Source organism: Euprymna scolopes, chromosome 38, assembly GCF_053919585.1.
Source record: "Euprymna scolopes isolate OS-2025 chromosome 38, ASM5391958v1, whole genome shotgun sequence".
Lineage (NCBI taxonomy): Eukaryota > Metazoa > Mollusca > Cephalopoda > Sepiida > Sepiolidae > Euprymna > Euprymna scolopes.
In genome coordinates this window covers 9,910,139-9,933,423 of record NC_136519.1, presented here as the reverse complement: position 1 = coordinate 9,933,423, position 23,285 = coordinate 9,910,139, and the positions used below count along the sequence as shown (strand labels likewise).

Below are 23,285 nucleotides of genomic sequence, written 5' to 3'. Positions count from 1 at the left end.
AAAAGATAAATATGTTTATTTACTTTTATGAATGTATTGCATATATACATTTTTTTTTTTTTTTCAAATAAATATATTTATTTACATATTTTCAGAAATAATGAATAATGAATGTAACATGAATTTTTAACATGTAATAAATTTAATAACTTGCGTAATTAATGAAGCAATCTTTCAGCTTGATCAAAGGAACGTAATTGGGTGTATTTAAAAAATATATTTGAAAAAAAAAAAAAAAAAAAAACAAGTTTACAAATATTCTTATTTATAAGCAATATTTAAAAAAAAAACTGGAAATTCCATTTAATGTTAGGAACTTGAAAGAAAGGAAATTTTATTTCATTTTTTTTTTTTTTTTTTTTTGTAGAAAAAAAGTTGTTACTCTGAAAGTTTTACATGCATAATCACGTTGACACACCAGTTCCCATTAGATTACCAAAGTTAAGCAATGTTAAACCTGGTCAGTACTAAAATGGGCGACTATTTGGGAATACCAAGTGCTATGTGTTCTCCGCTCATCTCAGTATTGCTTCCATTCATCCAAGATTTCTACTTGCCATTGGAATCAAGCAAGTTTCGATTCAAGAGGAGTATGGTTATGAATTATGCAACCCTTCTTTCACAATTCAGTATGTGTCACTAAATTGAATGAATTTTTTTTTTTTCCAGGTTATTCCATCACAAGTGGCAGATTCTTTTTCAAGGATATTCAAATTGCTGTTGGTGGGCCGGGCCCCTCAACCTTTGGACTTGGAAAAGTAAGTATAATACTTATAATTTATTTGTTGTATAAACTCTTAAAACCCCGTTATGCCTTTCATTACAGGACATTGCCTGATCAAAAAAAATCAAAATATCCTGTCAAACTATTTCTCTATCCTCTGTTTGATAAAATCAAAAGTAAAACCCTTAAAGTTTTTGGCCGTTTCAAACGATCCACGATTGGTCTGTCAAAGTTATGCTTTGAAAGTATGTTAGAAGGTAAAAGAGGCAGAGGAAAGCCAAGGAGAGAAAATGTTTTTGATTGGATATCTCTCAGCAGTTGGGCGTCCATCAACCAACTTGCCCTGAATTGGAAGAATAAGTCATATGGGTTAGCAATCCACACCAAGTGGACGATGCGACTCGTGATTATAAAAGCTTAATGATAATGATACCTCTGAATGTTTCTCACACCTCGAGACTAGAGTTGACAATGTGATCTGCACACTTTTTACAGCAGCTATCGTTGGACTCCACAAGAAAAAAGAGTGAGGGTCACATTATGTAAGATGCAACAGGTGTGACAATGTCGCTTCTCTGAATCTGCATAATTTCCATATATGCTCTAATCATCTTCCTCTCCCCTCATCATCATCTCATCAACTTGCATAGATTATTTGGATCAAAATTGATTAATTAGTGATAGTTACAAGAACCAGAGATAGATATGCTTTTAGAGATGGTTTATTGTTTTTTTTTTTGTTTTTTGTTTTTTTTTTACAAAGGCATCACCACATTATCAAGGCCCAGAGGCCACTCAAGGATAAGGGTTAAAGAGTGTACAGTAGAAATTGGCCAATATAGTAATCATTAGTAATGAAAATTTGGTAAATTTAATAACTTATATGGAACGGCTCATCAAGAACTTATTTACTTTAGACTTGAACACAACCATATTGTAGTCAGCCAGAAAGCAGGAAAACGGAAGACAATTCCACAGGCGTGCAGTTCTAAGAAAGAAGCTTTGTTCATGGAATCTACATTTAGGTTTAGGCACAGATAAAGAGTGGGGGAAATTATTGATAGTGGTTACAGCTAGACGAGTGTTTACACTATTTAGTTCACATCCTGTGCCCACTCCATCTGCACCTTTTTAGCATAACTGTTTTGTTCAAGTCAGTGTTCACAAGCAAAAAGATAGAATTCCCCTTCTCAGGAACTCGCATGATACCCATAACTTCCGTTTACCTGCTAAGGTAATTTATTCTGACCTATGTTCCATCAACCATTCTCTCTATCTCTAACATTTTCAAATGTCCAACAAACGATAAACAGACTGTTTGTCGATGGGACAGAGGCTGAAGCCTATATGATAGTTCAGAACCTATCAGGTTGGCGACTCTGTTTTGAACCCTATCCAGGAGTGAGAGACAAGTAGCAGATGCACCAGCCCAAATGTGATAACAGTACTCCATACATGGCCGAATGGTGGCCTTATAGAGATACAGGATACTTTCAGACGTAAGTAGTTTTCTAGCAGGTAGAGAGAGCCCACTCTTCTTCAGAGCAGTATTGGCAATGCTCCCAATGTATCTATTTTAGTTCATGTTCCCTATGAACATTAGGCCGAGGAGTTTAAGGAAGTACTTTCAGGTAATGTGTTCTTTGTCAGTTGCAACAAACGTCCTGTGATTTGCAACAAACGCATAGTTCACTCGTGCATTATCGCCAGTGAGTGAATAAGGAACAATCAACAAAAAGTCTTTTACATACGTTGGTCTTTCATTCTTTTTTTCTGTTGTCGTTTATGATTGGCCGTTTCCTGTGTGGTTGGGTAATCTAACGGCTGTTGATCAGTAAATAAAACTCGTATATGAGAAACAATATGGAGACATGTTGCGTTGCAAAGGTTTTATTTAAGAGAAGGGTTGTTTATGGGAGGAGAGACCAATCTTATTCTGATTGCTTGTTTGTTTATTCTTTTCTAATTTAAGGCTTGAGAGATGCAGATGGCAGACATTGGGGTAACATTCGTTTAGATTCTCTCTACATTTTCAGAAGCATCCTGTCTCTCTTGCTTTTTTAGTCTGGCTGGCTCAAAACTCTGTTCTATCCTTCAAACATGCGACATAATTTTTATGTAATATCATTCGACACCTGCATTTATAACCTGTTTTGTCTAGGGAGGTAACACTTGATCCCCCCTATTTCAATCATGCCAGCTGCACTGGGTCTATTTCTGTTTGCCACGAAGTCCTCCTGAATTGTACTAATGTGGCCCTTGCCAAAATTCATACTAGTTAACATTCTCTACTTATTGGCATAGGGTTCCAATATATAACCCAACCAAGCTGTAGCTTTCCTTACATGTTCTCTTACAATGTAAAAGTTTCAAAACAAATAAGTCTTTCACTCAAACCAAAGTTCTTTCTCTTTAATCTGGTAACAAGAGGAATTTCTGTGTAGCTTAGAACACCGATAAAATTTTGTTCTTTTTACTTAGGTTTTAAATATTATTGTTTCATCTTTTATTTTTATTTGATCGAATTAATTTTATATTTTTATAAATTTGCCAACAGGTTCTCATTTATTCCGGAGAAATGTTGATCGGACGCTACTCTGGATCTCAGGTAAGAGAAAAATATACAAATTTACTCTTTGGTTATATTGAGTTTAGAATTTTGGAGTTTCTCATTTAATTTTTTTTTTTTTTTTACAATCAAGTTGCAGCATCCGAATTGGAAGGGGGAGGGGACATCTAATATTCAAACTATTCTCCTTTTCTCGTGATGTTTCTCAGTACTAGAATTTGAGTCTTTGGGGCATACAGTTAAGGAGTTGGGCCCGGACATTGCCAGATTTCTGCACCATGTAATTGTTTTTAAATTCGTCTGTCTTATCACTATTGTTGCACAACTTAATATTTGGAGATATTTTACGCTTCCTGTCAAAAACTACTGTTGTGTAAATAGAAGTTTATCTTCGTAACCTGTTAAAAATAGCTAAAATACTCGTCCTAGGGCAGGTAAAATTAAGAGAAGAATTTAAACAAATTTACTCGTCATATTTCGATTCTTCGGACTACTGGTTTCATCTTGAGTGTTATTTTCATAACGTTTTGGTCGATGTAACCTCCGACCTTCTTCAAGTGTATCTCTGGAATCTTTTTGTTGAGCTTGAATTCCGGACACCACCTCAAAACTCACTATAGTTTGTATCCCCTACATGAAGGGCTTGTCAGAAAAATTCAAGAACTATATCATTTATATGACATGAGGACAGTATTCAGGAGCGTCTTAACTTTCTGTAAGCATCTTTGAGTCAACCTCACTATGGAAAAAAAATCATGACTAAGAACTGTGTGTATGAAATTCCATGTAACTGTGGAGAACCACACAAAGATGAGACATGTCGTTCACTAAAAGTAAGGTTAGAACAACATCAAAAAGTCATAATGCGTAGAGATATTCAAAAGTCGAGTATGGCTAACCACATATGGAGGGAAAAGTGAAACCATCTACCCTTGTGTAACAAAGTTTTTGGGGTTTTTTTTGGGGGGGGGAGGGGGGTTTACATAGGCGTCACCACTTATCAAGGCCCAGAGACCACTCGAGGATAAGGGTTAAATGTTATAGACAATAATAGTGGAGAATAAGACGACTCAAAGAAGCAGCGTGTATGCTGGGTGGCAATCACCTATTAAGCAGAGCTAGTATAGAATTTGACATTATATGGTAACCATTAATAATAGATTATATGTACATTCAAGGTTTGGTTTCGTTGTTTTACGGCATATCAACCCTTTTCGGGTTATTTAATGCTGAATCCATTTATTTTGGAAATAATATTCATGTTGCATCCAGTAATTTTGTAGAAGGTTTTTATTCTTCAATCGTTAGTTTGTAGTGTTTGGTTTGGTTGTTTTATAGTGGATTTTATGGGGGATTTTTGTTTGTTTTTTTTGGGGGGGGGGGTTACCTCCCTGCAGAACATGAATGAGTTTTTCAATGGGAGAGATAAAAGGGTTACAGCATTAATTAACATTTTAAGTTAGGAAACCAGTCAGGAAGTGGGGGAGATAGAAAGGGGAAATGGGAAGAGGGAAAAGAGGGGAAAAGGTGGGTGGTTGTTTTTGTTTTTGCAGGACATAATTAAGTTTTGCGAAAGGGAGGTAGAAAAACAAAAAACATCAATGTTAGGTAAATTTCATCTCGGAAGGCAATATCTTCATACAGCTGATCTGGCAACGCTAGGTACATTCGAAGGGGGGGGGAGGTTATTTTGTATAAGCGTAAAAATGAAAATAAATTTCCGTTTAAAAAAAAAAATGAAGAAACGAAAAAGTGGAAGTTCAATTCATCAAACAAAACAATTATTTATGAGTAATTTTAAATGATTTTGTACTTTTAAATTTTATTATTCAAAACAGAAAAATTAGAATTAACGACTTGAAGTTGTTTAAAAAATATAAATTTTATTTTTTATTGCGTGATTTTAAGTTTTTTTCTCGTTTGTTTTCATCGCAATGTAAAGGTTCTTATAATAACCTCGTTAACACATTAATTTTTATTAAGTCACTTAAGTTAAGCAACGTCGAGTTTGGTCAGTATTAGGTAGGTGGTTATTTTGAAATACCAGGCGTTGTTGGCAGGGGGACAGATACATCATAGTAGAGGGTGAATCACAGAAAACGGATGTTTTTGAAGAAAAGCAATTTGAAATCAATAACTAACTAAAACAATTTAACAAAAGGTTCTTATAATAGTAATTATTATACACGTTAAAATAAACAAAAAAACAACATATTTATTGGATAAAACTAGTTTTAAACATAAACATCTATTCAGTTATTATTAGTTATTGTGTTCAATGCAGTTTATTTATAAAAACAAACTATTCCTATATACTCTAGGTTTTCGTGTATGTGTGTAAATATACAAGTTCTATAACTTAATCGGAAGTTATTACGATTTCAAATTAATCTGAAGCACGAACGAAATTTCGGAAGAAAATAGAATTTGAAGAAAACGATCGTATTGTCTTATGTAAGACAGAAGAGTTCAAAACTGAGGTAATTTTCCATTTCGATTTATTTTATAAAAACAAGATGGCCGTAATTTTTTACCTGCTAATACGATTAGTGTTTTTTTTTTTTTAAAATAATTCAGTAAAATTCGGGTAATTTCGATTGCATAATTTGGAAGCTAACATATTTATTTATTAGAATTGACAAAAAAAAATCAGAAACCGTTTATCTCGAAACTCCATTTATCGATTAAAAAATTTCGTTCTAATAGTGTAGAAGCGCCGAAATTTCTGTTCAGTTTGTTATCCTTTTTAATTAAATCGCTTTAATTACTACTACTACTACTACTACTACTAATAATAATAATAATAATAATAATAATATCAACGAAACTAGATAAGAAAATAAGTGAACAAAATTACAAAAGCCTCATACAAAATATTAATTAAAAACATTTTATAAGATAAATATGCAACTAAAGTTTCAAACATAACTGTGTTTGGATGTCTTTCGATCACTAAACATAGAATACTTCAATATTTCGTTGTGTGATTGAATTAAACAAGTTTCTAGAGTAAATGTGGTATCTTGGTGACTAATCCCTATTAATCGCTAACTGTGCATCCAATGAATACTAGCTAACTTAGTTCGCTGCACCTTATCATAACAAAGGTCCGTATAAAATTTCAGCCAGAACGGCCTAAGAAGTTCCAAGAAAAAGTGGAACAGACAAACAGATTAAGAAAATAATATAGATTTTATTTAGCGATTCTTTTTTTATTTATTTATTTATTTATTTTCTTATTTTTCTTTGTTTTTTTTTATTTTAGTATGGTGGCGGATTTGGTTCAAGTCTGGCGAGTGGTGATTTTTCCGGAGATGGCAATGACGATTTAGTCGTAGGTGCACCAATGGAATACGACAAAGTCAACGAAGGGCGGGTTTACATCTTAATCAGTACCGGATCGGTATGTTTTTTTTTTTGGGGGGGGGTAACTTCATTTATTCATGAAAATCCTAACTACTGTAATCTCTTTTTTTTTTTTTTTATTTGAAGGACATTTTAAAAGGAAGCTATTTAGTAGACTTGAGAAAATAACGCAAATAAATAAATGACGTAAATAAAGAAGAAAACATTAAAAACATACATATTATAAAAGTAACACAAGATTCATGGACCTAAAAATCCTAACTGTTTGGATCCTTCAGACTATTGCTCTCATTTTGAGTACTATTTTTGCAATGTTTTGACTGATATAATCGCCAACCTTCTTTAGGTGTATCTTTCTGTCGAAATCGGGAATCTGCATAGAATTTACAATGAAACCTTTTATTTAATCCAGAGGTAGCATGCTCTCGTCCTATCAGCCATGATTGGATAGAAGCCCCAAGTGTATTTTGTACTTTTATTTAGAGTGTCACCTGCACTAAGGATTGAACCTTCAACTTCCAGAAGAGTGTAACTTTATAACTAAATTTTACACTCAAAAATACAGTTGTGATTTACTTAGGACTTAGTCAACTTAGTCATGGCTGATAGAACAAGAGCATGCTACCCCCAATGAATTAAATAAAGGGTTTGTTTGAAATTCCATGCAGATTCCAAAGTTCATCAGAAAGATTCCTGAGTTCAACATAATACACCTGAAGCAGGTCGAAGTTTACATCGACCAAAACATTGTGAAAATAAATCAAGATGAGAAAAATAGTCGGAAGAATCCAAATAATATGAATAATCAATCGACATCTCAAAAATTTAGAAACGTAAATCCTTACTTTTTTTTTTTTTTTTTTTTTTTTTTTTTTTTAGGACATTTTTAAATGAAAGATATTAAGTAAATTGTAAATGCTGACAATTGCATGTGCGATACCATCGACGTTCCCTCCCCACAAATATTGGGAAGTAAAAAAAAAAAAAAAAAAAAAAGGAAATAGATTTATTAGCAGAACAATTGAAAGAAACACAAAAGAAAGCAAAAATAGGATTGTTAACGAAGTTGTGACTACAGTCCACAACAGTTGGGTACGATTTGCAGACTGTCTTGGGTTTGCGACAGTTGGCGATATGGTTGAGAACAGTTTTCAGATGGATATAGTGGAAGGTAGGTTGTGGCTTGGACCAGATCGAAAGAGCTTTAGGAGATCAAGATGAGCTGACATCAGTTGACGAAGATGACCTCGGCAGATGATGTAGATGCAGACGTTAGCAGGTAGAGGGTCGATAGTGTGTGTGTGTGTGTGTGTGTGTGTGTGTGTGTGTGTGTGTGTCTCTCTCTCTCTCTCACACACACACACACACACACACACACACAGTGCAACTGATTTTTAGAGAATGTGTTTGAGTTTTTGTTTTGTTTAATTATTTGATGCTTATTCAAATTGGCACTTATGGCGGCAATTAAAATTAAAGAAAATACAGGAAAAGTCTGTATGATGTATGTACACGTCACGGAACGAAAAAATATTTCAGAAATCATGTAATTTAATCAAGTAGTTTTTGTTTGTTTTATTCAAGAAAATCGAATTTCACTCCATGTCCATATAAGGGATGAAAAAAGTACTTGTGATGGTAAAATCAAAGGCAGACAATTTTTTTGTTTGTTTTTGGATAATGTCGGAAAGACAACCGAAACGTAAGTTTAAGCCAAACAATAATTTATTAACATAACGTGCATTTTTTTGTTTGTTTTTTTAAAAAATAACTTTAGAAATTATAAAAACATTTTTTTAGAAAGGTAATTTTATATAAGTTAAAAACTAAATTTTAAGAATATTGGAACGGCTTTAGCCTTCACTTAGAGGTAAAAAACGTCAAATTTGTTTTCCAAAAAATTAAAAATAAAAACTTGATTAATTTTTGTGATTTTTGGAATATGCCATCTTCATATTCCATGACAGGAAGGTACATACGATAAAAGTTTTTCATTTTTGTTCATCACCATAAGTACCAATCGGAACAAGCACCGATTTCTTTATACTCGTGAATCCTCTCTTTCCCTCATCTCGGCGAATGCGATAGCACATGTGGTATCACACACGTGCTCTGTGCTATGATACAAAAGTGTTTGTGTTAGTTTTTTTTTGTGTAGTAGAAATTTTAATGTATTATTTTTATTACATTCCAGGGATCTTTTCTTGAAAATGAAATTGTGCTTGTTGGTGATAATATTCCTGGGGCACATTTTGGAACGACTGTGGCAAACATAGGAGATTTGAATCTAGATGGTCTCGATGGTAAGAGTTGACTTTCAGACAAAAATACTTTTTTCTCTCTGAATAAATGACTTCTACATACAACTGCTTTAAAATTTATAGGCCGCATGCATAAGCTGCCGTGACACTTATTCAATATCCAGAAAAAGCTCAAAGCTGTGTTAGAATTGACAGCACATTTAGTAACGGCTTTAATGATAAAGTAGCAGTGCTCTATTTATCCTAAGACAAATGCAAGAGAAATAAGATAAGGATGTTGTAGTTTTCTTGAAACATTGTGCGTAATGTGAAAGGAGTTGTTTGAAGGGTATATCAATGCAGTTCATTGGAACACTGGATATAAGTTAGTACATAAAAAATAATAATGATATTAAAAGAAATTTTCAATAATTTTCAATTAAGTTATGTTTATTTGACAACGTAATGTGTCGCACAAGATGGTAGGTGTTGATGTCTCTAATTTTCGAGAGTAGTATCTCTTCTTCAGTGTAGAAAATAAAAAGAAACGTATACAACTGTTTAGCAAGGCTTTTCTTTTGTCTGTATTATTTTTTTATTTAGTTATTTGCAGAAGTCAGTGTCGCAGACTTCCTCTAGACCATCTACTTTACCCCAAAGAATATTACACGACACTAATGCAGCAGTCATAACACTCCTAAGTACTCACTTTAAGCATAATACGCAAAAATTAATCATTTATATGCATAAAAAAATTAAAAATGTACAATAATTTTTTGATACTTAATATTCATCAAAACTCGTATCCTTAAGATTGATTTGACAGCCAGTCTGCAACACAAAGAAAGGTCTCGCTAACCTGATGTATACATTTCTTTTTAATTTCCATCCTGAAGAAGAGATGCTACTCTCGAAAATTGTGAACATCAACACCTACCATTTTGTACAACACATTATGTTGGCAAATAAAATTGATATAACTGAAAATTATTGAAAATTCCTTTTAATATTGTTTATATTCTTTTATATACTTAGCTTTCAAATATGACTCCTTTTGTAATAGAAGTAATTTGGTAAGAAAAACCTGTATTTGAATCTGAATAAAGCTTTTGACAGCGTCAAGACAGGTCTTAGATTGGCTTTCTGTAAACTAGACAAATAAGTGGTTGGTGAACATTGTTCAAGCAATGTACAGAAATGTTCAAATTTGTATTAGAATTAACAAGACTTTTAGTGACGTTAATGTAGAAATACATCAGAGCTCTGCACTGAGAATGTTGCTTTTCTTTGTGGTCTAGAAGCACTGTCCAAAGTAGTTCGTACGGGTTGTTCAAAAGTGATGCTGGATTCTGACTTAGTATTTGCCTGTAAAATGATGTAAGGTTTAGTTAAAAGCTTGTCGGAATGCTATGGAAAGCTTAAGAGTGACTGTTACCAAGAAAGTGATAATCAGTGTTTTTAGCGCTGGAAAGCCCTCATGAAGAGGTAAAGCTACAATCAATGAGAAATCGCTGATAACAGCTGATGCGAGAATGCTAAGTTACAATAATGATAGGATAAGAATGCTGGAATAACTGTGGAGACTTACTGTCACTCAGACTCCAAGGAAAGGCACCAGAAAAATCATTGGGAACGTCTTTTATAAGAAGTGAAGAAGAGATGATGATGATAAAGATGATGATGATAAAATATAGTGATAAAAATAGTAACGTAATTGTGATAAAAGCACATACATAAGAAACGCTCATTTCTTTTCTTTTTTTATTAAATATTTTGTTAATGTTTTTGTTTACTTTATATTTTTTAAAAATAGTTAATATGTATTGATAGTTTTTATAAATTCTAGAAGTATAAGCCATGTTTAGTTTCTGAATAGTTTCCTATGGTTTGTTGTTCTAAAAAAGTCTTGAGAGGTGACTGGTTTGCAGTAGACAGAACTGTTTCCGATGGTTTGTTGTTCCACACAAGTCTTGAGGTGACTGGTTTGCAGTAGACAGTTCCACAGAGCAAAATATTCTTACCGTGTCGAGACGGAAAAAAACATGCGAAATTGCTACAGAAAAGGTTTAATATTTATGAAGCAATTCTGGTTTCTGATTGGTTGGTAGCAGAACGTGAATTAATTTGATTCGTCAGTTCCTAGCAGCATCGTTTATAAATAGAATCGCCCGACTGTGTGGGATCATTTTTAAAATTGCAGGAGCCTGTGGGGTTCCCACTTTCCAGCCTTGTGCCACATTTTGCTGAGGTGGGCAGCAAATAAATATCTACCCTATTATACCCCTGTATGATGGGATGTTTCTCCTAGTGGCTTCGGCTGCATGGAGACAGGGTAGTACAAATCAAGGATTCATCACTTGACACTCAGCCCAACAGGTGAGGGGCCGGGAACCGGCCCAGCACCTGTTGGACTGAGGTACACCGCCTGGGTAATACCTAGGAGGTCCACCCTCCCAGGCCTTGCCACCGGGCTTTCCGGTGGGGCAAGTTTATTGCTTGCTGCCTGAGGCGCCCCGACCGGGGAATGCCGACGGGGTTACTCAGGCAATTTTTAAAATTGCAGGAGTGCCCCTCCTTTAGGGGAGCCTGCGGGGTTCCCACTTTTCAGGCCTTGTGCCAAATATTGCCGATGTGGGCGGCAATTAAATAACTACCCCATTACAAGTCCAAAATATTGCAACATAAAAAAAAAAAATTTAATTTATATTATATTTTTCATTAATAATTTTGATTAAATTATCAATTATTTTATTAAATTTCTTGATTTATTTTTAGTTTTTTTTATTAACTTTTATTAAATTATTTCTTAAACAATTTTTTACTTAAGTTATTTTTTTTTTTTATAAATTATTTTGTATCGTATTAAAACGATTTTTAATTAATTTTGTTTTTAAATTTCCCCACAGATCTTGCAGTCGGTGCACCATTCGAGGACGATTGTGGGGCCATTTATATTTATTATGGAAGTTTGATTTCAATGGATGAAAGCAGAAGACAAAAGATTCTTGGCAAAACTTTGAGTCCTGGATTGAAAGGTTTTGGAATTTCATTTTCTCGACCAAATGACATTGATGATAACGGATACGTGGGTAAGCAGAGAACGATATTCTTTTATGAAATATATTTTTTCTTTTTCTTTAAATTTTTAGGTGTATCTATAGTTTTGTGGGGACAATTAATCAGGAATCTATTTTTTATTTATTTTTTTTTGTATTGGAGTCGGAAGAATTAATGCTTATTTTTCCAGTGCAAAAGTGTGAAAATGTGCATTCGTCTACTCTTAAAAAAACTTTTAAATTTAAATTGCTATATAAAAGGTGCTTTTAAAAACAATGGATTTTCTAGTGCACAACCGACACCATACACTGTATTGGACTTAAAAATCTCACCCTTGAAATTCATCTGAGGACGTGCCAAGTATCAACACCAGCCTTGTACGAAAGAGCAGAAAAAAATCTTTTACAATTCGAATTTAAAAGAATTTAATTTTAATGAACAGTTATGTTTATTAAAAAAAAAAAAATTTGCACACATCTAGTTTAAAAAAAACAAACCCTTTAAACTATATACACACAGGGTGGCCCACTTAAAAGCAGTCCAGAAAATGTAGTAGAGAAGAGGAACATTCTTTTATTGTTTAAATTGCCTTTAATGTTATAAAAGATGCTGAAAGTGTTCTCCGTTGACATCTATGCACTTCTTGACACGTTTAACAACGTTTGCAGATACTGACTGTAAATCTTCTCTGGTGATTATTCTAATAGCGTTGGTAATGTTCTCCTTTGGTTGGTCTAGATTGTGAGGATTATTTGCATAAACATTTTGTGTTAAAGTCCCCGAAAGATAAAAATCACATGATGACAAGTCCAGAGAACGTGGTAGCCATAACCTTTTCCTTATTGTTCTCTCTTCCGTCAACATGTCATGAATTCGTGTCAGTGATCTGTAGCATCATCTTGTTTGAAAAAGAATTGCATTTTCTCTTGTGGTGTCAGTTGGCCGTTAAGAGAAAGATTAAAGAGATCAGGCTACTTCTAAGTGGGCTATGTGTGCGTGTATATATATATATATATATATATGTATATGTATAATATATATATGTATAATATATATATGTATAATATATATATGTATAATATATATATGTATAATATATATATGTATAATATATATATGTATAATATATATATGTATAATATATATGTATAATATATATATGTATAATATATATATGTATAATATATATATGTATAATATATATATGTATAATATATATATGTATAATATATATATGTATAATATATATATGTATAATATATATATGTATAATATATATATGTATAATATATATATGTATAATATATATATGTATAATATATATATGTATAATATATATATGTATAATATATATATGTATAATATATATATGTATAATATATATATGTATAATATATATATGTATAATATATATATGTATAATATATATATGTATAATATATATATGTATAATATATATATGTATAATATATATATGTATAATATATATATGTATAATATATATATGTATAATATATATATGTATAATATGTATAATATGTATAATATATATATGTATAATATGTATAATATGTATAATATATATATGTATAATATATATATGTATAATATGTATATGTATAATATGTATATGTATAATATGTATATGTATAATATGTATATGTATAATATGTATATGTATAATATATATATGTATAATATATATATGTATAATATATATATGTATAATATGTATAATATATATTATGTATAATATATATATGTATAATATATATATGTATAATATATATATGTATAATATATATATGTATAATATATATATGTATAGTATATATATGTATAGTATATATATGTATAGTATATATATGTATAGTATATATATGTATAGTATATATATGTATAGTATAATATATATATATATATGTATATATATATATATATATATATGTATAATATATGTATAATATATATATGTGTATATATATATATAATATATACTAGCAAAAGTACCTGTCATTGACTGGGTTCAAAAACAGCCAACAGAAAATGGACTCTGATTTATGAAAGTATGATAGGTTATGAAAAGGAAGGGTTGTAAAGAGATAGCTTCGAAATTGGTGGTATCAAAACCAAAGCAAAATATGATGAAAGTAAAAATAAAATAGATAAACCCCATAATTTATTATACCATACTTGTTCACACTGAAACACTTATAATATTCTGTGGATCTATATTAAAAAACCTTGTTAAACTTTGTCACATATTTCCATTCTATGGAGGTCAGGTGCGAATGAACACCCCATAATTTTATTATACCATATTTTTATCAAACTGAAACCTAATTATCAAAGTATACTTACGAAGATAGATATGAAAACTCTTTATTAAAGTTTGTGACTATTTCCATTCTATGGATGCCGGGCGCGAACGCAGACCCCACAATTTTATTATACCATTCCTATTTAAGTTAAAACATAACTTATCAAAGTATTATGTGCATCTATATCAAAAACACTTGTAAACGTTTTTTTTTTATTTTTTTATTTCCATACTTTGTGGACCAGGCGCGAACGCAGACCCCACAATTTTAATGAACCACTATTCTGCCAGATCAAACATACCCATTTCTGTGTCCCGATACAGCTATCATTATATGTAATCAGTTTTTTAAAATAGTCAACCATATAGGAGCCTCTTCGTGACCAACACACACACATACACATTCAGCTTTATATTATAGATATATATATGTGTGTGCATATATATATATATATATATATATATATATATAATGTTAGTGATGGGATGATTCCAATATTTTTCTCGATTTCGATACAATTACCGATTCCGATTCTTTATAAATCTCTAATTATTTAACTATAAGATTGTTATTTTTCCCGATTTTCGTAAAAACACATGTTAAATATGCAGATATTTTCCTAAACATCAAAATACACTTGTGGAGGATGATCTATCGATTTTAGCTTTACTTGTATTTTAAAATCAGTAATATCAATTATTTTATCATTATTACCAGCAATGGAAGATTTTGGTTTAAACAAAATCAAATAAAAAATGGCAATTAAAAGAATCGTTTTGGCATCAGAAAATAGGCATCAATTTTTCCGATACCGATTCCAATACCCCCAAATCTTCCGATTTTTCCGATTCCTAATTCGGATTAATCGTCCCAACACTTATATATATGGATGTGACTCCTTGTTTATTCATTCAACTCTGGTTTAATTGTTTGAATCAGAAAAGTGAGTTTGCAAAGTCAATTAAAAATAAAAAATCTAAAATGACAAAATCAAAATTAGTCTATTATTGCTTTCTCTGTAACTCTGGATTAACTAGTATTACTACCTCTGCTGATATTCCTTTTTATTTTATAATGAAGTATTCTGATCTATTTGCACTTCTTTATTAACTTAATAAATAGGGGTATAAAAGAGGGAGGGAGACAGAAGCAAGAGTAATAGATACCATATGAAATAAAAGCAGGGGAAGGGAGCATCCAACAGCATAAATTCACTGAAGATGATAGACTTTAGCATGTGTTTAAAAAAAAAAAAAAAAAAAATCTAAAATTGGTCATTATCTCTCTCCTAATTTAGCATCTCAGTTACACGAGTTGCATTTTAACACAAAACGTCATACTAGTGATGGGACGATACCCAAATTTTTTCCAGATTCCGATACAATTACCGATTCTGTTTTAAATTCTTGATTCTGGCACAATTACTGATTTCGATTCTTTTAAAATCTTGAAATATTTAGGTGTTTGTGTCAGTGTGTGCGTTTTTTTTTTTTTTTTTTTTTTTTTTTTATATTATCGTAAAAACATATGTAAGATGTGCATCTATTTTTGCAAACGTAAAAATACACTTTTAGGAGGTGGAGGTGCTCTACAGATTTTAGATTCACTGGTGCTTTAAAAACAATAATTACTTATCATTTTATCAGTACCAACAATGGAAGATGAAGTTTTAAACAAAAACAATTAAAAGAACCATTTTTGGCATTAGAATATAGACCCAAATTTTGGGGGGTACCAACTCCAATTCCCTAAAAAAAAAAAAATCTGATTTTTCCAATTCCTATTAATTCTAGTTAATTGTCCCAACATTGATGTATTTTTTTTTCTTTTTTTAAACAAAATTTTTTCTTTTCAGATTTTGCCGTAGGTGCCTTCTTATCCGACCAAGCTGTTTTATTGCATACGCGTCCAGTCATCAAAACTAACACGACAGTCCAAAGTTCTCCTCCAGAATTAAATCCTCAAAATACAAATTGTTTTGGAGATGTATTTAAAACTGGATGTTTGAATTTGTCTGTTGGGATAAACTTAGTCGGAAATGCATTCAAGAACGTTGGTAAGATGATGGCTTTTATCATTGAAAAAAATAGTCCATGCAACCCATCAAGAATTTTTTTTTTTTTTTCAAGTAGAAATTTAAAAAAAAATACTTTTTGATGTTAAACCAAGTATACTCTATAAAGCACATTAGTTTAGTGTTAATAACATGCTACAACAATAACAAATGAATTGGCTATTCAAATCAAAGCTTTGTTTATTGAAAAACTAGTCTACCCAATCCAACCTATCAAGAATCACAGTATTTTTCCAAGTAGAAGTTTAAAAAGTTCATTTGCTTTTTAATATTAAACCAACCGTACTCTACCCGGCGTTGCCAGGAAGCATCTTTACTCTTATATATGTTTTTCCTTTTTACATTGTATAGATACATTTGAGTTTTTGTTTTTTAACTTTTAAATTTATAAATAAATTCAGTTAGGCAAGATGTTCTGATGTAGGGATATAGTAAAGATTCCAAAAACTTTCTACTTTAATAGCTTCATGTCCTTTGTTTAGAGTGTATACAAGTTAAAAAAAAAATGGATAAAAAAAAAATAATTTTCGCTTAATAGACAAATAGATTCACTAATCATCACTGTTTTTTGTTTTTATAAGTTACTAGTTGTACTCGGCCAGGTGGCTCAGTTTGTTTAAACACAATAAAAATAAAAATGTACTGTAAATTTACTGAGTGTGTGTGCATGTGTGTGTGTGCGTATATGTGTGCATGTGTGTGTATGTATATGTGTGCGCGTATGTATATATATATATATATATATATATATATATATAATGTGTGTGTGTATTTTGGTGTCCCAAAAGAAGCTGACGGATTTGAAATTTAAATTCAACCGAAAGTACCACTCTACGATAAATATCGACTCCTTGATGGTGTAAGGACTCATGATGACTTTAGTAGGGTTAATCTAGATGCTCTGAAATCTTCTTTTGCTAGTTTGATGCTTATATTGTTCAATCTTATATTTGATCAATTCAGCTTCTTTTGGGGCACCATATATATATATATATATATATATTTCACAAAAAGTTACATTCTGTAATATTCATATACACTTAATATCTTTTTTGCAGTTGTTTTAACAACAAAAGGTTTTTTTTGTTTTTTTTCAAAAACATGTACACGAGCAAACGCACATATGGACTATAATAAGAACCAGTAGCAACCCATGTTATTTTTGTTTATGTTGTCGATACTTGTGGATACACAATATTTAGCGACTTAATGTTTATAACAAATGCCCAGTGAATTGTGAAATGCAAAACTCACACACACAAGACTGTAATGACCTAAGCATGAAACGAACTTGACGATGCACAAAGTAATGTCTGTTAGGAACGCCATATTATACTTTTGGTAACCGTTCGTTTATGAAGCGTGGAATTGGATTCCAGAATATGAGTATTATCAGAGCGCAGCCAATCAGAATGGCTGGAATTTGGCGAGGGAGCCATTATTATTATTTACGAATTGGAAATCAGAAAGATTGTTATATCTATGCGTCTATGGGCCAGTTATGATCCATGTAATCACACTGTGGAAATGTATAATTGAGCCTGGTGACAACTGGTAACTGTGTTAGGACTAAATATTTAGAGAGAAAAATAGAAACTCCTTCCTCTAAAGATGTTGTGATGGTGTTGCTCTTTAGATTCAATGTAGTATTTCATTATGACTGAATGTGTCTAAAATTATGTTCGAAAGCCACATAAGATAGTGGTTATTACGCTAGATGTATTGATTTTATATTACATAGGAGATTAAACTTATTTGTATAAAGACGGTCCATAATAATATGATACATCTTTTTGCATTTAATTTTACTAGATTATTGTTTGTGTAACTTAGACAACATTTTAAGGTTATTTTTAGGGGATCATTCCTTGGTGTCTTTTCAGTCTTGTTGCCGAGTTCTTTTAACATAGCTTGACAAAAACATTCTTACAATAGATAGATAGATAGATATAATTGATAGCTCCCATTATAACATTTGTCCAGTAATACTGTATGATTTAATATTCATTTAAATTTGATGAGTGTTGTGACTAGAACACAGGGTCGATGGTGTCATATACACACCTATAGTGCAACTGATGTGCTTAGAATGTGTTTTTGTGGTTTGTTTTATTTTTTCATACTTGTGTGCCCATGTGCACCCTCTTGTGCAGCCACCAGTGTGAGTGACGATGACATGGCAGAGGCGAAGTAGAAGGCCATAGAAACAATGTACGCGTCAGCGTTTGTTGTTGAACAAGAGGGGTAGCACATGGTATAACAATATGAAACTTGGAGGGGAGGGGGCAAAAACATTGCATCAGCTTAGGTTATTCAGCAGAAGAAACCGGTTTCCCGTCCAGAAGTAGAGTAGAAACATTCAATTAATTTTTATCTTGGACACTCTCTTAACATCTTCCTTGATTATTCCGAGTATTCAGCGAGGATAGACTTTCTGAAGAATTTTAATTTCTGACAATCCTGAACATATATAAATATATATAAACATATAAATATATATAAACATATAAATATATATAAACATATAAACATATAAATATATATAAACATATAAATATATATAAACATATAAACATATAAATATATATAAACATATAAACATAAATATATATAAACATATAAACATAAATATATATAAACATATAAATATATATAAACATATAAATATATATAAACATATAAATATATATAAACATATAAATATATATAAACATATATAAATATATATAAATATATAAATATATATAAACATATAAATATATATAAACATATAAATATATATAAACATATAAATATATATAAACATATAAATATATATAAATATATAAATATATATAAACATATAAATATATATAAATATATATAAATATATATAAATATATATAAACATATAAATGTATATAAACATATAAACATATAAATATATATAAACATATAAATATATATAAACATATAAATATATATAAACATATAAATATATATAAACATATAAATATATATAAACATATAAATATATATAAACATAAATATATATAAACATATAAACATATAAATATATATAAACATATAAATATATATAAACATATAAACATATAAATACATATAAACATATAAATACATATAAATATATATAAACATAAATATATATAAACATATAAATATATATAAACATATAAACATATAAATACATATAAACATATAAATATATATAAACATATAAATATATATAAACATATAAATATATATAAACATATAAACATATAAATATATATAAACATATAAATACATATAAATACATATACAATTCTGCATTCCTCCCCCTTCTGTTGATCAAATCGCAGTATTTAGTGAAATTGAATTATTGTATACTCAATTAAAACACCATTCGCCTATCTCTACTGATGAATTAACTAGTGTTAAAATTCAGTTGGGCGAATTAGGTCGGAGGTTTTCTGCCATAAATACTAAATCTAGTGATTTTGTGTGGCAAAAAAATCATTTTGAAGCGGCACAATTAATTAGGTCTAATCCCGACATTTACCTTTCTCGCCCGGATAAAGGATCGGGCGTTGTTATACTTAACAAAACGGATTATATCTCCAAAATGTTACAAATCTTGGACGATAAAAGTAAATTTCTCCGTTTGGGTGACTTAAGCCATGATGATACTTTTCGTATGGAAATAAAAATCCAGAAAAGATTTCTTCAACTTCATAAAAGCGGATTTATTTCTAAGGAGATTTATGATAGAATCCGACCCATCGGTTCTCAAAGGCCTAGAATGTACGGTTTACCCAAGGTCCATAAACCCAACATTCCTTTGAGACCCATTTTATCTATGTTGGGTTCTGCACAACACGAACTTGGTAAATGGCTAGTTGACCTTCTTAAACCTGTGCTTTCTTTTTATTCGGTCCATTGTATCCCTGATTCTTTTCAATTCGTATCCAAGATACAAAAATTGCCTTTATCTAAAAATACCGAGTTCTTGGCCTCCTTTGACATTAATAGTCTCTTTACTAATATACCTTTGGATGAAACCATTGGTATTTGTGCTGACTATCTGTACCGTGGCCCCTTAAAATCTCCACAACTTCCTGAACGAATTTTCATTGAACTAATGGAACTTGCTACTAAATCAGTCTCCTTTAGTTTCAACAATATTATGTACCGTCAAATTGATGGGATATCAATGGGCAGCCCTCTTGGTCCTTCGTTAGCCAACATTTTCGTTGGATTTTTGGAAAACGAATTATTTTCCAAAATTACTAAGCCAGCATTCTACACACGTTACGTTGATGATACTTTTGCATGCTTTCCCTCTCGGAGCGAAGCTGAACAGTTTCTTCGTCTTCTTTGCAACCTGCATCCATCTTTACAATTTACTATGGAGGTTGAAGACTGTAACTCTCTCCCATTCCTCGACGTTCGTGTTTCTAAAGTTGGTACTACGTTTGAGACCTCTGTTTATAGAAAACCTACATTTACAGGGCTCTATCTTAATTGGTTTTCTTTTGCCCCTCAGTCTAGAAAAATAAACCTCATTAGCGCTCTTACGCATCGTGCACTTATGATTTGTTCACCAAACCGTCTTGATACGGAACTTGGTGAAATCATAAATATTTTTCTTAATAATGGATATCCCATTAATATAATAAAATCTACTATTGAACGTAAAATTACTACATTTAATAGCGGTAAACATATTGGTCCATCACGGTGTCCCATTTATTTAAAATTACCATGGTTGGGTCCTGATGGCCTACATATTGTTAAAAGGATTTCTTCTGTTACTCAACGGTGTTTTCCAGCTACTATGCTTCGAGTAGTTTACACAACTCGAACCTTTTTCTCTTCTTTTCGTAAAGATGTTTTGCCAACCATTCAAAAGAACTCTGTTGTTTATAAATTCGTCTGTCAGTGTGGAGCTGACTACGTTGGCAAAACGTCCCAAAGATTAGAAATGAGAATATCCCAACATATCCCTCGGGATATTCGACTACACCAGGTTTTGAGAGCATCCGGGCACTCCCAGGCTCATGAGTCTGCCATTGGCGATCACTTGTTGAGTATAAATAGGTGTGCCGATCAATATTCCGATGGGTGGTTTTCTGTTTTATACAGTGCTAGGTCGAACTATCACCTCAATATCATTGAGGCGTTAGTTATTAACAACTCTCGACCTAGCCTGTGTAGACAAAAGATTCTTAGACATCAGTTGGAGATATTCATTGATTTAAAACCACCTGAACAGTGAGAATTTTAATTTTTTTTTTTTTTTTTTTTTTTTTTTTTTTTCTCTCACTGTTCTTCCAACTGCAACCAAAATTCCCCACTTCCCTCATTCGTTTTTCTTAGTTTTTAATCTATCATTCTGACGTCTCCTCTTAGAGGGTCAGACGATAAGGCCTTAAGGAAAAAAAAAAAAAAAAAATTTTATTTTCATCTGCCCATTTCTTGTTTTTTGGTATTTAGATTAAATGATGTTTCCTCTAAAATTTATCCTTCCATTCTGTTGTACCAAAAATTTACTTACATATTTTCGAGGTCGGTACAACTCACAATTTATCAAAACGTTAAACAAGGTTATACGTATTAAAAATAAGTTAATCGTTTTGAAGTGTAGGATGGAATTTCTAAAATCTTGCCGCCTTAATCATGTTGCTCCCGGCTATATCTGCCATCGTATTTCGAAAATTATATGTAGAAATACATTGGCAGTTCAACGTGTTTTTCTACAAGATGAAATCCTGTTTAATTCTGATACATATAATTCGTTACGTAGTAAACACCTTTTTCTTTGGGCCATGGTTTGGAAAGAATTATCTTTCTTTGATAAACTCCGTTTTTCTAGGTTTTTATCCATCGGTGATAAATTTACCCGTATTAAATGTACTTCTTCTTATGATAAATATTTAAAAAATTTAATTACTAAGAAGTTTGGGATTATAACAAATTTGGATAAACATATATTTAATTATTCTTCTCATGTTTTGTCCAATACAGCAGAATTTGTTTTATCTGCTGGCTTACAATTCTGCATTCCTCCCCCTTCTGTTGATCAAATCGCAGTATTTAGTGAAATTGAATTATTGTATACTCAATTAAAACACCATTCGCCTATCTCTACTGATGAATTAACTAGTGTTAAAATTCAGTTGGGCGAATTAGGTCGGAGGTTTTCTGCCATAAATACTAAATCTAGTGATTTTGTGTGGCAAAAAAATCATTTTGAAGCGGCACAATTAATTAGGTCTAATCCCGACATTTACCTTTCTCGCCCGGATAAAGGATCGGGCGTTGTTATACTTAACAAAACGGATTATATCTCCAAAATGTTACAAATCTTGGACGATAAAAGTAAATTTCTCCGTTTGGGTGACTTAAGCCATGATGATACTTTTCGTATGGAAATAAAAATCCAGAAAAGATTTCTTCAACTTCATAAAAGCGGATTTATTTCTAAGGAGATTTATGATAGAATCCGACCCATCGGTTCTCAAAGGCCTAGAATGTACGGTTTACCCAAGGTCCATAAACCCAACATTCCTTTGAGACCCATTTTATCTATGTTGGGTTCTGCACAACACGAACTTGGTAAATGGCTAGTTGACCTTCTTAAACCTGTGCTTTCTTTTTATTCGGTCCATTGTATCCCTGATTCTTTTCAATTCGTATCCAAGATACAAAAATTGCCTTTATCTAAAAATACCGAGTTCTTGGCCTCCTTTGACATTAATAGTCTCTTTACTAATATACCTTTGGATGAAACCATTGGTATTTGTGCTGACTATCTGTACCGTGGCCCCTTAAAATCTCCACAACTTCCTGAACGAATTTTCATTGAACTAATGGAACTTGCTACTAAATCAGTCTCCTTTAGTTTCAACAATATTATGTACCGTCAAATTGATGGGATATCAATGGGCAGCCC

At 31.4% G+C, this 23,285-nt stretch overlaps 1 protein-coding gene across 1 annotated transcript in view; it reads left to right on the top strand.

Annotated features, from left to right (window-relative positions):
- LOC145263070 (integrin alpha-9-like) overlaps positions 1-23,285 on the top strand; it is a 244,443-nt gene that overhangs the window by 173,137 nt on the left and 48,021 nt on the right. The window contains exons 7-12 of the mRNA XM_080119934.1: positions 670-758; positions 3,282-3,332; positions 6,559-6,696; positions 8,854-8,962; positions 11,806-11,988; positions 16,133-16,333. Of these exons, the coding sequence (XP_079976060.1) occupies positions 670-758; positions 3,282-3,332; positions 6,559-6,696; positions 8,854-8,962; positions 11,806-11,988; positions 16,133-16,333 (771 nt within the window). The remainder of the gene's footprint in view (positions 1-669; positions 759-3,281; positions 3,333-6,558; positions 6,697-8,853; positions 8,963-11,805; positions 11,989-16,132; positions 16,334-23,285) is intronic.